Genomic DNA, 16,769 nt, shown 5'->3' with positions numbered 1-16,769 from the left:
AGAAAGAGAATAAGTTGGTTATTAAACATCAAAATGCTATCAAAATAATCCATTTCTAAAGTACAATACAATACATAATTGTAAACCAGTTCGTGTAGAAAGTAAGCAAGAGCATTTGAAACCGAAAGCGAAACATTAGAGTACTGACTCACGACGTGCACTTTCAGATTCAAGCGGCGGCGAACCTGTTACTAGAGAGTAAAATGTTCTACGTACCATTCGTGCTGAACTCGGCGGAGATCAGATAGTACATGGCGCAGCAGGGTGTCTAGTTCTCGATGTACGAGCGACAGACCCCCCGCCCGCAACCCGCACCGCGCCCGTGCACCGCCCTCGTCACTTGACTGCACCGCCCTGTGTTCACCGCCCAGCACCGCCGTCGGGCATCGACAATAAACACTTGGAATGAATGAGGCGCCCTGGGCCACCACCGACCCGGCTGCGGGGACAGGACGCGCGCGCTGAGCGTTCGCCTAGTGCGAGGACTCTAGTGAGAACTGAGAAACTTTTGCAATGAGTGATAAGCAGAGTGCGAGGATAGTGCGGTACGTTATATCTACCCTTGTTGAATCGATGTGTGTATTGGCTTATTGTTTATTAGAGGAAATAAAACGTCCCAATTGACAGACTGATTTATAATTAAAACTAGCTATTATTTAATTAGAACCAGGGACTCGGATGCGTGTTTTATACGTGGTAGTGTACACTACTTAGTGTTATTGATAGAGTAAAATATATAATTATGTTACTATTAAATTCGTCAGTCGGAGATCGCATAATATATTATTTCTGTAAATATAGAATATAATTTTTCTAGTTAGAATTGTAGTTAAGCTCGTTGTTTATAGAGAGAGTTGTAAATGAAATATTGCTGTTTTAGTTTGCATTTTATATCGTGTAGGGTTAAACCGGTAGACTTGTCGCTGGCGTGTAATATCGAGGATTTTTAATTTTATTTTATACCTTGACTTGTTCGTATTGTAAGTAGCACTAAGTACCTACTCTCAGTGTTTACCAAGACTGCTTGTATACAACTGTACTGTTTTTACGCTATTATGTCGTAGCGCGGATTCGCGCTAGTTTCTATAGTCACAACTTATGCATTTTTATTGCCAATATTTCGCAAGACACTTGTGCATATATTGTCGTTCTAAAACTTACTTTACTCTGGTCTAAGTAGATTTAAGTAACCAGTAGAGGCGTGTTTCTAGTAGGTACGCGCATCTCGTAAATTCTTGAAGTGTCTTTCGCTTGAAGAACGGATGCTTTGGTTGGAGACGGTTCAAAGATTTACTTATCGTGTTATATTTTGCTTCCTTTGATGTGTTCAAGTGTAATTTATGCTCAATTCCATTAATTTTCATCAGACATCCGTATCTTATCGTTATTATCTCTCAAGTCACATTATTCAGTAATTTTTACATCAGTTTCTTGTCTTGGTTTAACGAGTATGTAACAAAATTGTAACAAGTACATTAGTCGAAGACTGCGTGGCTATTTTACCGCTATGAATTATTAATTGTATCCCGTGTGCAATATAGGCAAAAACATTTGTTTAAATTATTTTTTTAACGATGCCAGATGAACAATCAGGTAAATTGATCAACGTTAAGCACCGTAGCATTCCTTGAACTATTAATAGTGATGCTTTATATTTTATCATCTGAGTTGGATTCAATTCGATTGCTAGTGAAGATATTATTAAACACGTATATTTTTTGTTAAAACAATATAAGTAATAATTTAAATAAATAGATAAGGTGTATTTCCTCTGGGGTTTATGTATTTATTTCATTCAATTCAATTCTAAATATGTAATTATTGTCAGTATGTACCGCCCGTTTCAAAAAGTTTCAAAAAAAAGAATCCAACTCTGAGTATCACACATTTAATTTAATTTCATCTTCATTTACCGCTGACTTAGTAGTCTTGACCAAAACTTAACATTAACTAATTCATATAATAACATTACTCGACATCACCTGGTAAGTACATAACATCATATTAACACACATTAGTAATAAATCATTGTAAACATTTAGTCTTAAATAGCCATTAATTGTAAGTAACAAACTGATTAACTAACTACGTCACTGTCTTTAACCACTGCCTACTTAAATGTTATTATCTTTGATAGCAATGATATTATGGTTCGTATACACAGCGCGATTTTTTATCAAAAATTTTATTAGCTTAAAAAAACTAGAATTCAACTATAATAGTATAAATATTTCTTGTACTGTAATAACTTTTACAATTTATATACATTTTCAAATATTAAAACATCACAAAGGTACATTATTCTTACCTAAGATCCAGTGAAAAAAATATCATAAAATTCAAACATTTTAGATACATTGCATCACAAATTATTTAAAAGCACACATGATTAACAGATATGATCCCAAAATACATACAGTATATGATGTAAACATTTACCAAAACAATTGTTTTTATCAAATGTAAAGCATTAAGCATATAAGCAACTCATTGTAGTATACTGCTATTACAGCGTTTGAAAGCTGTGAAAGATCGCGAGGTGTATACAAGCTTTTACTCGTTAATGTTATATAAATTAATTGTAAACGTTCCAGCAACGGTGAACAGTTACCATTAGATTAGAAATGACGAATAATGTCAAATTAAAAATGTAAGCAATTACAACCAAAAAGTTCGTTCTAAGGACTTAGGTTTATTAATTATTATTATTCACACCTTAGATCTAATAAATATCAATTTCAATAAACTTTTTAATACATACATTACTTTATCCAGTGGCGTAGCCTTGGCTGCATCGCAGATTTTTCGGATAAAAGTATTCTTTATATATACGTATATATTTTGATACGACTACCACAGTAACTACTGTATTTAAATAACACTCAATAGCTATAATGTAGTTATAGCTTTAAAAGAATTATAGTTAGTTCCAAAAAGAAAGTGGTTCTCAATTCGACCCGTTTTTTTGTATTTATATTTCCGTACCCCGTTAAATGACTATTGATGTTATTTAAATATGTGTATTTCTCCAGTGACTTAAATTATATTTTATCTAAAGGGTAACACTTGTGATAACTGACACTAGCCACTGGCTTGCAGTTTTTCTAACACAGGATTTTTTATTTATACAGGACAAACATTCAGAGAAAAATAAATAACAATAATATAATGTTTAGATTGCATTGATCTGTTACAATCACAGATATTCACTTATCTGTGGTTACAATACAATATATTAAATACACAGTTCTCAAATGAATCTTATATAATCTTTCGCAAAAGTCAAGTTAAAATCCACGTACTCCAAAGTCCAAACATGTAATTATGAATCCGAAAAAGATTTCATTTTTCTGACTGAAATAAAAAATATGTGTTAACAACACAATAATATCACGGCAGCCTCGTCAATTGTAAAATATAATACGGACTACAGTAAAACACATGAGCTGTCTATTCTTGGGAGCTTTATAATAGTAGCATAAAAATCAATCGATATTACAAAATGTTTTGTAATCGTCTAATTGATCCTGTTACCTGAATGAGCGAGACGTGTCCGTTCCTCATTGCGTTACCATTAGCTGTTAAGTTTTAGTGGATACTATAGCGTTTTGTACATTATAATTAGTTCCAAAACAACCGGTTACGACACTGCCATTAAATGCCTAAATAGATTTTAAAATAATTTTGTTATATATTATGTTTTATTAAGTTAATAACATTCGTGAAAATATTAGTTGTTTGTGATAAACAGTGATAGTTTATTTAAAAATTGCGCGTCGCGTTTTTTAATTCGACGTGTGTAATAAATTCATTATTACTCTTTGATAAGCGCACGCCCCAAAGTAGGCTAAACCTACTGATAATTTATTGGGTTTCAAACTTCATATAATATTTATTTATTCAATTATTATATCTAACTTAAATTATAATAAATTAGTCGATATAAACACCATCAAAACGAAGGTGTTAAATTTAAAGTCTGAGGTAAAGATGCCTTTATAGATTTTTAATCGTGTATGACGGAAATAGTAAGTTTAACTTTAACCGCGAGTCGTGTATCGTTCTACTAATGTGTTAACGATAATGTCTATGTAAGTAATATTGACACTTATTTTGTTAATAGCATAGTTAAGGCGAAACTAACGGCAAAGTATCAAAGGTAAAATCTAGCTTGTAAGGATGTTATTGGCGTTGTACAAAGGATAGTATTGTTAGTGAGTAACGAGGAAATTGGCGCATTACTGGCGAGTACCTAATTAGAATAGTAAACGAAAAGCCCACTGAGGCTATTACAATTATTTGTAAATAAAAACTAAACTACGTGTAAAGTAGCCATTCGCTTTTCGTTGCTCTCCTAATTTCAAAGCTGCTCTATTGGTGAACTTTCATTTCTCCGTACTATCACGTGAATTATTTGCCGCTAATATCGTTAGATCGCAAAAACTTTTCTGCTTAAGTACTGATTTGGATATTATATTTATAGTCGTTGGTCTCAATGTTCTGATAGTATAAAATTATAAACTAATGGACTACTCTACTGATGGTTTCGACTTCAGAATACTTTAAGAATTAAGATGTTATTAATAACCAACTATGTAAACTAACTACCACTTAATAGTGTGTACAAACCTGAACATTTTCATACCATCTTACATCAAGTGTTTCGGAAGTCGGCCATTTATCGTAGACCTATTATTTAGTTCGGATATCGCGAAAATATTTTGACTGATATGTAATAGTAATAAATAAACAGTAATAATGTTAATATATTTTTAAGGGTGTAACTTGAACTTAATGCATTTCACACTTTCTTTACAGTCCATATCGTGACGAAATATTTTCACATTCTAAGCATAAGATTTGTTGTGTAAAAACTTGCGTTTCTTATACTTCGGATTGAAGTAGGGTCGATCTGTGTACAGTAGATGCTGTAATTTAAATATAGTTATAAAAATAAATGAGTGTAAATCCGTAAGAGAATATATATTTCGAAACGTTGATGAGTGTTTGTTGTATGTAATGTAATGTCAAAGATGGATATTTGAAATCTAAGTATATAAAATACATATATATCTATATTGGATATCTATTCTACAAGTTACTTCGTGTTTTTGTTACGATTTCACAAACACGTTTCGCTTGTATTGATGATTTGGGGTCTAAATAAAATTATGGTACCGTTTATGTTTAAAAAGCGACCGTCAAGTTATTGTTATCTACCACGCAGTCTCAAAAGTGCCTCAAGGTATCAATAGATTATGACATAGATTTCATTAAGTTCAGAGTGACTGAGTGTGCATTACATTTAGTTGGGTTCGCTCCAGTTAGGGTTTACACTTAGTCAATCACACTGTATGTTGGATGAAGGCTGTTGTTATACATTTTGACCAAGTTAGTATACAATGTTTGTATTGATGATGATTCTGATATTTGTATCGGTTTATACGTCTCGTTCGTGGTGCGCCGGGTGTTATGTTAGTCAATGGATGAACTGGTTTGCCAAGAGAAGTTACCTACAGTTGTGTTTAGTTAGCGATGCATAACGTGTTTGTACTTTAATTTGTTTTTTAGTTGTACTCTTGGAAATCAATGGTTAATAACTTAAGAGAATAAAATGTATGTGAAATATTATGCCTTTTATTTTTGCTATAAAGTATAAACCCAATAAGTTCGTAGTCTGTCTGTATATCTGTCGTGTCTATCAAGACCGGTGATGGGTATCAAAATCTATTGGGTACTTCCCGTTGACCTAGAATCATGAAATTTGACACGAACCTGTCTTACAGCACAAGCAAAGTGACCAAAACCATTCTCACTCTGAGAGGAGACCCATGCTCTTTAGTGAGCCGGCGCGACGATTGATGATGATGTAGCTTGGTATACACTACGACATTGACACCTGGACACAAATATTGATACCTATATGTCAATAGCATTTAATTTACACGACAAGCGACAAGCAATTTATGATGGCAGCGAAGCGGCACTGAGCGACACCGAAGATTTGCAACTCGGTGTCGCGGAGGAACCATTGGTAAACACACATGGACACTATAGAGTGATTGTCAAGTGGCAAGACTGTCGTGTATGGTCGTGTATTATAACTTATAAGTGTAGATATAATATTGGTTCAATCAAAGCGGAAAACAATAATTGATACTCACAGAATAATTGTCGTCGTAACTACGCATTGGTACATTTGAGATTTTTAGTTGGTTTGGTTCTGGTTGGGTTTAAATTTTAGAGCCTAGAGCAGCCATCTAGTGTCGTGTAGTGACAAGTTTATTTGGCGTCCGTATATAGTACATCAAAACCATAGAGATCAAACACCCCTAAAAAAATTATCAGCTATAGGTATCTAAAATGATAATCTAATTTAACGCCATCTAGTGCCGAGTAGTGGTGAGATTATTTATCTTAAAAAATAAGTAAAACTACACGTATAAATAAATATTACAGTAAGACATATATATCTAAAATATAATCAATTGTTACTTTGAAAAATTAGAAATAATTATAATTAATTTTAGAAGGTATTCACTTAATGTAAACTACGTAGAAAGGAATGTCAAACACTTCAAAATGACATCCTCTGCTCTGTCAAAAATACGTCACAGTGCCGCCACATGTCACTAATCAGCATTTTGTGATTTTCTCTTATTTAATTTGCAATAAATCACATAAAACATGGTAAGTTAATTCACAACAATGTGCAAAAACTCAGTGCATTTTATGAAATCGTTAATTTCTTTCGGGCTGGAGTAACTAACACCTTTCTTGGATTTGTAGAAACCTTTGATGCTGCAAGGGCACGAGCGTGCCATAACCCAAATCAAGTATAACCGTGAAGGAGACTTGTTGTTTTCCGCGGCCAAGGACTCTAAGCCCAATGTATGGTGGTCCTTAAACGGAGAACGTCTGGGCACATTCAATGGTCATGGTGGTGTGGTATGGTGCCTTGATGTGGACTGGGAAACTATTCATCTTATCACGGGCGGTGGAGACAGCTCTTGCAGGTATTTATAGACTATCTATCTTTATGGATTAGTTTTACTAGTTATAAACATTGTGGAACACTTTTGGAGTGTTTGGAATTGAATCAGTCATTTCAAAAACTGCATTAGTCACTCAATTAGAATTATTCAGGAATCAATGAAAACTGTTTTAACTGCTATATACAAGCAAACGAATTTCGAAATTTTTGAGAAAAATTGGACTTATGATGTGGTTTTTGATATGACTGATTCAGTTCTATTGCATATTCTAAGCATGCCTCTTGTATTTGGGGAGTATATCAGTCAAGTGTTTATGTATTTAACTATTTAGTAGTTTAACACTTACACATTTATGTGATTTCTATAGCATCAGCAATGGCAACTTACTTGTTTTCTTGAAGTCAGCTGCAATTTAACTTTTTAACTCTGCTCATTTAATTTGATCTTATTTATCAGAGATTAAGTTTAGTGGATCTGGCACACTACCACAAGTTGGTACATCTTGGTGCAACATCAAATCAGTTTATGTAATACATGATTTTGATGCTGTGATCAGTCTCTAGTCACAAAAACGTAACTTCTTATACTTACTTAGTCCCACAATTGCAGATACTAAAACATCTGCTTTTGAAATAAATCTATAATATAAAAATGAATCACTAAATGTGTTGCTCATTGCAAATCTCGAGAACAGCTGAACCGATTTCGCAAATTCTTTTTTCATAATATTCCTTGAAGTACGGGGATGGTTCTTATGGAGAGAAAAATGTAAAAAAAAATCTGAAAAAGGCGAAAGGAAGACTGTTAGGTGGTACGAAGTTCGCCGGGTCAGCTAATATTTAACTAATTATATTCTTTTATAGATTATGGGATTTGGAAACTGGTAAAAACATAGCAACAGTTAAAACAAATTCTTCTGTGAGGACATGTAACTTCAGTTTTAGTGCCTATCAAGCCGCCTACACTACTGACAAGGCTATGGGACATCCTTGTGAGGTAAGACTGTTTTTTTTTCTATACAAGTTAGCCCTTGACTGTGACTCATCTGGTGGTAAGTGCAGTCTAAGATGGTAGGGGCTAACCTGGAAAGGGTATGACAGTTTCAATAAAGTTGGTAAAGCACTAAGGTTTGACACCTACTTTGTGATCAACAGATGGAAAAGTTTAAGTGAGGAAACCAGCCCAGAGTGAAGATGATGACCTACTATGTGATGATCACAACCACTTCAGCGGGGTGATTCTCACTTCACTGAGCTCATTTAACTTTATTTTCAATCCAGGTTTTCTATGAAAAAAATGTTTTAGTGTCACTCAGTGAAGCAGCAACTGAAGACCAAGACCTGGGCTTAAAATGAGCTTGATGGCTATCATGTACGATAACGAGTTAGGAAATTACCCGTAGGAGCCTATTGCTGCAATTTGGAAGCTACAGTACAGTGATGACTGATGGCAATCACTCTGATTGGCCGACACTCGCTCACTATTGGTTACAATGCATTGTTGCAATAAAAATATCATTAATTTAGCCAATCAACAATTTATTAAAATAGTAATAATGATTTATGCAGCATTTCTGTTATCAACCAGCTTGACTAGTCTTACTAGAAACTATTTATAAATTAAGCAAATTACAACAATTGTGATATTTCTTGATTTAATATGAATATGAATGTGATAATTTATGTGCTAGCTACTCCTGTCCTAGTTTTAAAACAACCCCATAAAGCTGTATGGCTAATTTCGGTAACAATTCAGTGACTATTCTTCCACATTTCCTGAACATAATCTTGTATTACCTATATAAAATTAAATTCACATTTTGTTCATCTGATTGAGTTGAAACTTTGTACAGTTGTTGGCACTTGTGTGAAGGTGAAACTGACTTAGTACCATCAAGTGAATATGGTTCATCTTGCAGGTTTTCGTCATAGACACAAGGACAGTTGACGAGTCCCTGTCAACCCAAGCTCCAATACTGAAGTGGGAAATCACAGACTCTAAAGTGACGTCAATGGTGTGGGGCACCCTGGATGAGACTATCATCACTGGTCATGAAGCTGGTGATATCATCCAATGGGATTTAAGGGTATTTCATTTTAAACTTTCATTTTATTAGGGTCCCGTACCTTAAAAGGAAAAAGGATCCCTTACAGGATCACTTTGTTGTCTGTCTGTTGTGTCTGTCAACAAAACGTATAGGGTACTTCCCGTTGACCTAGAATCATGTTGTCAGGTAGCAAGTAAAGGGAAAATTTGTGGTTAAAATATCACAAAAAAATATTAAAACGTGTTCATGAGTGAATAATTAGTATTTTTAACTTTCAAAGTAAGATTACTATACCAAGTGGGGTATCATATGAAAGGGTACCTGTAGATTCAAGAACAGTCTTTTTTCGCATAAGTTTTTGATTTATTGTATAAAATGACGAAAAATTAAGACTATAGTACGGAACCCTCTCATTTTTAAATCATCATCTCATCATCATTACATTTATTTAAGGCCAACAGATGTTAATATGTCTCTCTTTCCAACTCAAAATGTTAATGGTATAGCTTCTTAAAGATTAATTAACACAAAATATAATATTTTTTACAGACTGGCAAAAAATTGCATTCAATCAAGGAACACACACATCAGGTCAATGACATGCAGCTTTCACGTGACGGCACCATGTTCATCACAGCTTCCAAGGATCAAACCGCCAAACTGTTCGACACTAGCTCCCTTGAACTCCTCAAAGAGTACAAAACTGAACGTCCAGTGAACTCAGCTGCTCTCAGTCCTATTTTAGACCATGTGGTACTCGGTGGAGGCCAAGACGCCATGGAGGTAACAACAACATCAACTAGACAAGGAAAGTTTGACGCCCGATTCTTCCACCTTGTCTTTGAAGAAGAGTTTGGTCGTGTCAAAGGCCACTTTGGACCAATCAACAGTTTATCATTCCATCCCGATGGCAAGAGTTTTGCATCTGGTGGCGAGGACGGTTACGTGCGAGTGCAAAGTTTTGATCAATCCTATTTCGATTATACTTTCGATTACAACAGGGATTAAAATAAAACTATAAGCTACTTTGATAAAATCATACAGTATTGGATAAAAAAATTATACTATGCTGAATCGAAAAATTTCATAAAGGCCTTGATTCTTGACTAATATAAAGGGTGATAATTACCTATACGAACCTCATTGTCATTTTCACAAAATAAACAATTTTCCTAAAAATGTTTTTTATTGTATTCGATTGGCCTTATACACTTGGTCTGTAGGGTTAGTAAAAGATTTTTCATCTCGCCAATATTGATAGAATTCGAGCATCAAAATGCTTATCTTAGGAAAGGCATTTCGAACCAGTGGTCAATGCTCATCTACCACTGGTTCAGAATGCCGTTTGACGATTCAAAAGTACTTGTAAAAGTTTAATTAAATAAAAAATATTTCTATTCTATTCTATTTCAGCGTATAAGTAAAATGGACCTTATTAGCCCTGTTAATTAATGAACTTGAAGCCAAAGTTCGTCCATACATCTACAGGCAGAGCAGAAACCTTGCCAAATTAAAATCGGGAATTATTGAATGTTTTACTTTAAATCAACCAGCTTAGATCCATTTTAGTCTTGACAATTGTATTTCAATGCTCGAATCCTATCAATGTTGGGATATAAAATCTCATACTAAGGCCACTATATCACAAGTTTAGTAGAAAGTATACTGTATTTTTTGTTTTTTTAATAAAAATGGCGAGCAAACGAGCAGGCGGATTACGGCCTAAGGCTGCCTGTCCACTGGTGCGGAGCGGAGCGGAGATGTGTTGAGCAAACCAATCAGATTGTCGATAAATAACGTGATAATTTCATTCCGTTATCTGACAAAACTCTGATTGGTCAACAATACACATCTCCGCTCCGCTCCGCACCAGTGGACAGGCAGCCTAATCCGCGCTTAAGTGATTACCGCCGCCCATGAACATTTGCAGTACCAGAGAACCACCAATGCGTTGCCGCCCTTTCAGGAATTTGTTGATCCGCCCCTTGAATACCCCCATGTTGTAATCTAATGGGAACACCGCCGAAGGGTCAGGCCATTTGTGATCAGTGGAACAGAATAACTTGATATAACTTACATAGTAGGCTGTTATAGATAAAGAGATGAGAAATAAAAGCTTATTTTTAATATACAACAATTTACTATACAAAATCTGATATAATTACTTGGAATACTTAAGTAACATTAAGCTTAATTTATAGAAAGTAAGGTGTAGTGTGCTGCGGCGGGACTTCTCTTTCACTATCGGGTACTGCTTGAAATATTTTAGCGTTTCTGTCATTGACAGTCTTGAACTCCAATATTGAGGCTACATTGCCACACCTATAGCAATAGTTTGGTGCAGACCACACTGTGACTAATCGCTTATCAAACATATATTTATAACCTAAAACAAAAAAAAATTATAATAGCCATGTATATTGTTCATATATACCTACCTACTTTAGTATAATACGCGACAGGTCGAGATGGCAGTCGAGGTATGAGGCGAAGGGACGCCTCGCACACCCGCATGTCACCCGGACTTTTGCGGGTGTGCGGGGCGTACCCACCCCGATTGCCATCGAGACCTGTCGCGTACTATCCGTACTTTCATACTAATACTAATATTATAAATGCGAAAGTGTGTCTGTCTGTCCGTCTGTCTCTCTGCAAGCCTTTCACGGCCCATTCGTTCAGCTGATATTGACAAAATTAGGTACAACGATAGCTTGTATCTCGGGGAAGGACATATGGTACTTTTTATCCTGGAAAATCAAACAGTTGCCGGACGAAGTCGCGGGCGGGTAAATTATAATAAATGCGAAAGTGTGTCTGTCAGTCTACTACGTTATCACGGTCCATCCGTTTAAACGAATTTTGGTACAGATTCCCATCTTACATCCCAGGGGATGGACATAGGCTATTCTTTGTTCCGAAAAATCAAAACTCACAGGATTTTTAGGAAATCTTAATCCAAATGGACGAAATCACAGATAAGTATAGCATGCATCCTTGATATGGACACTAAAACATTGAAAAATCAGAGAATTCACACAGGAATCCATGGACCTTAAACACTATGAGTACATACCTTCATTTACAAGCTGATGTGCTCGACATATTAGATTCAAATTATTGTAATTCATAAATAGCTCTGTGACATAGCTGCCAAACAACCATCCTGCTCCTCTGGGGCTTACAGACCTAGGAATTACAGCATTATTATATAAAGTGATAAAAATATTACTTTTTTTATTCACATACAAGTTAGCCCTTGACTGCAATCTCACCTGGTGGTAAGTGACGATGCAGTCTAAGATGGAAGCGGGTTAACCTGGTATGGCAGTTTTTTTTATAAACCCATGCCCTTTGGTTTCTACACAGCAACGTATCGGAACGTTAAATCGCTTGGCGGCACGGCTTTGCCGGTAGGGTGGTAACTAGCCACGGCCGAAGCCTCCCACCAGACCAGACCAGAAATTTAGAAATTATAAAATTCCAAATCCCTGCCAGGAATCGAACCCGGGACCTCCCACAAATACGACCACTGTGCCAGGGAGCTCGAGGCTTAAGTTAACCCCATACCAGCACTGCCAAGTGCCAGGTTTTGGTCATAAGACCAAAGCCCTCAACACTGCGCCAGAAGAGTTGCTATCAGAAAGGACGCTTCTGGCAAATAAGAGCCTCAATAGCTCAACCGGTATAGGAGTGGACTGAAAACCGAGAGGTCGACGGTTCAAACCCCGCCCGTTGCACTATTGTCGTACCTACTCCTAGCACAAGCCTGACGCTTAATTGGAGAGGAAAGGGGAATATTAGTCATTTAACATGGCTAATATTCTTATTAAAAAGAAAAAAAAAAACAGTGGGACATTAACACTGGAATCCATACTCAAGATAGATTACATAGGATAGATAGATTCTTTAGGGGACCATTCAGACGACATGTGTCATATTCAACCTTAATTTCTTGCATGTGTCAATTGTCATACCAATGGTACATAATAGTAAATACAATGAATGTACCGGCTTTTAAGTTTTATGTTAAATAGCTTAAAGTCTATAAAAAATTAAATTAATTACCACAACTTAACATCAGCTGGATCAGACCAAAGCAAGTCACAAAAGGCACCTTTGTGTGGTATTTGCTGGTTTCTGTCGATGCATCTGATCTGATCTAACATTGATATTTCCGGAGATAGTCCTCCATGGACGCACAATACTGTTTCATCTATTAACTGTAAATAAATATTTAAATATTGACAATTAATTTTCCTTGTGAAGTCTTAACAGGTAAGCAGTGATTGATTTTTAAATGGTACAGTACGCGGCCGAAAGTAATGTACATTGGCCTTTAAAATGACATTTAGACTTAAGAATGGCTTTGTAGAGCGTTGTCTCTGTCACTCATACCTATATGTTTTATCGGACTCAATGACAGAGAAGGTGCTCTACAACTCTGCTATCTCCTTCTAAAGGTCGATGTTCATGAACATGTGACACATTGAAACATGACAGACATACAGTGCAACAAGGCTCTTTTGGCACTTAAATGACATTGACAGGGGGGCGCTGTTGGAGAACAAAGGCTCAGACTATTCAAACAAGAACAAAGGGGACACTTGACGGGAACGTTAGTTCCGATTTTCGCCACGCGCCAAGAGAGCGTTGTTGCACTGTATCAGCGCAGACGAGACACTGAAGATAATTTCCAATTGATTTGTCTCTAGCCTTATACTTACAGCCGCTACTGCAAGCAAGTCAAAAACCCTGCAGCAATCCTTCCATGCATTCGCATTCCCATATTTGTTAAGACATTCATCATAGAACCCATAAACTTTTGTTATTTGACATGTTTCATGATTCCCTCTGAGTAAATATATCCTGAAAGTTTTATCACATTGTTGCATAAAATTAAGAAGTAAATACATACTTAATAAACACAGTTATAAGGTATCATATATTTGCGAAAATCCCAAAAATTTAAAATAATATGGTGGGGTGGCAATATGAATTAAATAATGTGATACAAACAGACAAAAAAGTGGTGACAAGAGAACCACACTAATAATTCTTAATGAGTGTTTCTATAAAATATGATGCACTATTATTTATAGGAACACTATTATACCTTATTGATAAGTAGATGGAATGATACACATCATGTAAACCTTGACTTGTTAAACATTCCTTGTTGATAGTTTAAAAAAAAAGTGCACGACATTGGGGCCGATTCTCTTGTACACAATCTCTAAACTAAACTAAGGTCTAAATCTAATGCTATCCTTTTCCGCAAGTAAATTATGAAAGGGATAGCAATAGATTTAGACGTGCCATTTTAGTTTAGTTTATAGATTGTGTACAACGGAATTAGCCACAATGTCTAATGTGAAATGGGAATGTGTTCTTCTACTAACTTGCATCTTGCATTAACCTTTTGCTTGAATCATGACATCATCAAGATCAGATACATGTTTATACACAATGACACAGTCATAGAGTAATAATTAAACACTAACCTGTCAGGATACCTTGCTTTAAGTGCCATTAGTAAGGTAAGAGTTTCGAGACTATAGTATCCTCTATCCACATAATCTCCCATGAATATATATTGAGTTTCTGGCACTTGACCACCTATATGAAATAGTTCCTCTAAGTCGTAGAACTGAAATTAAATGTACACTACTCAATTGATGAGCCTGTTATAGCATATTGGTTGTAACAGAAATGGCTATGATTTAGCCAGTAAGTTATCTAATTTATCAGAAAGATTTATGTCAAACTTTTATAGGAATCAAATTATTTTGGTACTAGACACCCACAAATAGTATTAGGTGAGTATACATTGATTTCAGTTTGTATAAAGCCTCTAAAACCTTCATATTTAAATAAAGCAAATTAACATATTCCATAAAAAACTAATATACCTGGCCATGGATATCTCCGCATACGGTTACAGGTGTTTGTACCGGCTGAACATTTGGCTCCTCCAGTAGCAACTCGCAAACGATGTTACAAAGCTCCCGAAGATCATCTTCTGGCAGATATTTACATCTCTTGGCGATTTCAATCCACTTATCTACATCACCCATCATTTTTGTCTGACAATATAAATTCTACAACAAAAGTGCAAAAAACGCATACAAAACGAGAAAAACTGTCCTTCAAGTTCAATAAAGTTGGATTTCAAAATCATTCAAAAAATGAGAAATCACTGTCACTGTCAGTGTTAAAATTGATAGAACTTTTTTTTTACTGATTTTACGGCTCTGGGTTCTACCCCTTTTTAAGCATTTGATAGAACCATAGATTATTATCAGATAGAACATCATGTTGGTGCCATAGAGTTATAGGTAATCACAGCAAGGTTGGTGCACAGACATAGCTGAATTTGGGTTTATTCGTCCGTCCGTCCCTCGGTCTGTCTGTCTTAACATACGTACTAAGTACCTATCATTTAAAATTAACAATCAGCGTAGCTATAGGTATCTGAGAGCCAAATGCCAATACACGCGAGGCAGCGCGTCACTTCGGTGTAAAGGTAAACCCCAGTAAGGTCGATTTATATTACTTGAGGCCGCGTACTGTACGCAGTTTGCAAAATTGCTAAATTCAGCCGGTTTCCATCCGTATTCCGTACCCCACTTTCTTCCGGTTCACTTCGCGACACAGACCCAGCACAACGTCAAGCTTTATACGAATTGCGTATTAATAACGCAGTTACGCAGACATTTTATGGACAGATGAGGCATTACTGCATTCCCTGTATATTATAATACTCTTTGCATTTCTGATGTTTACTCGTGTGGGGCAAGCTTTACAATGTGGTTAATTCCGTTGTACACAATCTCTAAACTAAAATGACACGTCTAAATCTATTGCTATCCCTTTCATAATGTAGCTTGCGGAAAAAGATAGCACTAGATTTAGACTTGCTAATTTAGTTTAGTTTAGACTTAGAAATTGTGTGCAAGAGAATCGGCCCCAACGTCCATGTATTTCGCTCGAAATTGCGCTCCTTTGATTTAAAAATACCAAGTTCGCATCTGAGACTACCTAATTAAAGCGTTCAGAGGCCAACGGCCGCCGCACGCGCCAGCGTGTGCGAGTGCATGAATTGTATCAACAGCAGATACGTAGTAGGTTTGTTGGGATATTTTGATTTTATGGGAAAAATATCAGTAAAAGGAAAAACTTGGACGTCCTGTTTGAGATATATATTTGAAGTAAGTTGAAAAAGTCATCGGATGTAAAAACAAAAAACTCTTAGAAAAAATAAGAATAAGAACATATTTAAATATAAACAATTTAGTTTACAGCCAGTTCCAACATCCCCCTTTAAACTAAATTGTGTTACAAAAAAAACTCAACATAAAATATTAATACACAGGAACAAGAAAAAAAAAACTAACATGAGAAAAAACTAAGACCTAAACTACCTGATGATTCTTCTAGTTCAATTGATTCATGCCTATGCGACATAAGTGTCCTAACCATATGCCAGAGCTGATACCTGCTCAGACGGTCAGAGTGCACCTCGTACGCAATATCTTCACTATTCATCTTAGGTGGAATATTAACAGTACAATCAACTATGTACACTGTACAGTCCACCACAGGGCGAAAGCATGACGAACAGAATCACCTTCATTGATGCAGCGGTCGTATTTCTACTCGTGCGGTCGTATCTCCTTCTGGATACCCATCAACACAAACCACAGGTCGTCATGTAGGAAATAATTCCG

At 35.8% G+C, this 16,769-nt stretch overlaps 3 protein-coding genes across 5 annotated transcripts in view; 2 read left to right on the top strand and 1 right to left on the bottom strand.

Moving 5' to 3' along the window:
• LOC117997287 (hormone receptor 4-like) overlaps positions 1 to 5,628 on the top strand; it is a 133,966-nt gene extending 128,338 nt beyond the window's left edge. For all 3 annotated transcript variants that reach the window (XM_069497984.1, XM_034985532.2, XM_069497983.1), the window contains one exon: positions 168 to 5,628. In XM_069497984.1, coding sequence (XP_069354085.1) covers positions 168 to 248 — 81 coding nt within the window. In that variant the 3' untranslated portion in view covers positions 249 to 5,628. The remainder of the gene's footprint in view (positions 1 to 167) is intronic.
• Positions 5,629 to 6,553: 925 nt separating this feature from the next.
• On the top strand, positions 6,554 to 10,221 carry eIF3i (eukaryotic translation initiation factor 3 subunit i). Its single transcript, XM_034985533.2, has 5 exons — positions 6,554 to 6,690; positions 6,790 to 7,016; positions 7,859 to 7,991; positions 8,914 to 9,081; positions 9,592 to 10,221. Exons 1-5 carry the CDS (start codon positions 6,688 to 6,690, stop codon positions 10,048 to 10,050), a joined length of 990 nt encoding a protein of 329 aa, XP_034841424.1. The 5' UTR covers positions 6,554 to 6,687; the 3' UTR covers positions 10,051 to 10,221.
• Positions 10,222 to 11,159: 938 nt separating this feature from the next.
• PpV (Protein phosphatase V) lies at positions 11,160 to 15,214 on the bottom strand. Its single transcript, XM_034985535.2, has 6 exons — positions 14,952 to 15,214; positions 14,544 to 14,689; positions 13,767 to 13,908; positions 13,108 to 13,262; positions 12,116 to 12,228; positions 11,160 to 11,428 (listed from the first exon to the last, which is right to left on the bottom strand). Exons 1-6 carry the CDS (start codon positions 15,117 to 15,119, stop codon positions 11,238 to 11,240), a joined length of 915 nt encoding a protein of 304 aa, XP_034841426.1. The 5' UTR covers positions 15,120 to 15,214; the 3' UTR covers positions 11,160 to 11,237.
• Positions 15,215 to 16,769: the final 1,555 nt, after the last annotated feature.

The sequence above is a fragment of the Maniola hyperantus genome, chromosome 4, assembly GCF_902806685.2.
Source record: "Maniola hyperantus chromosome 4, iAphHyp1.2, whole genome shotgun sequence".
NCBI classification, from domain to species: domain Eukaryota; kingdom Metazoa; phylum Arthropoda; class Insecta; order Lepidoptera; family Nymphalidae; genus Maniola; species Maniola hyperantus.
This window is presented reverse-complemented; position numbering and strand designations above follow the sequence as displayed.

Bases quoted from the DNA above. Each gene is read 5' to 3' on its own strand.
- PpV (XM_034985535.2), bottom strand. From the start codon at position 15,119: ATGATGGGTGATGTAGATAAGTGGATTGAAATCGCCAAGAGATGTAAA. The intron at 14,690-14,951 runs GTATATTAGTTT...ATTTAATTTCAG, and splicing joins GCGGAGATATCCATGGCCAG to TTCTACGACTTAGAGGAACT. The intron at 13,909-14,543 runs GTTAGTGTTTAA...TAAAACTTTCAG, and splicing joins AAAGCAAGGTATCCTGACAG to GATATATTTACTCAGAGGGA.
- eIF3i (XM_034985533.2), top strand. The intron at 7,992-8,913 runs GTAAGACTGTTT...TTCATCTTGCAG, and splicing joins CTATGGGACATCCTTGTGAG to GTTTTCGTCATAGACACAAG. The intron at 9,082-9,591 runs GTATTTCATTTT...TATTTTTTACAG, and splicing joins TCATCCAATGGGATTTAAGG to ACTGGCAAAAAATTGCATTC.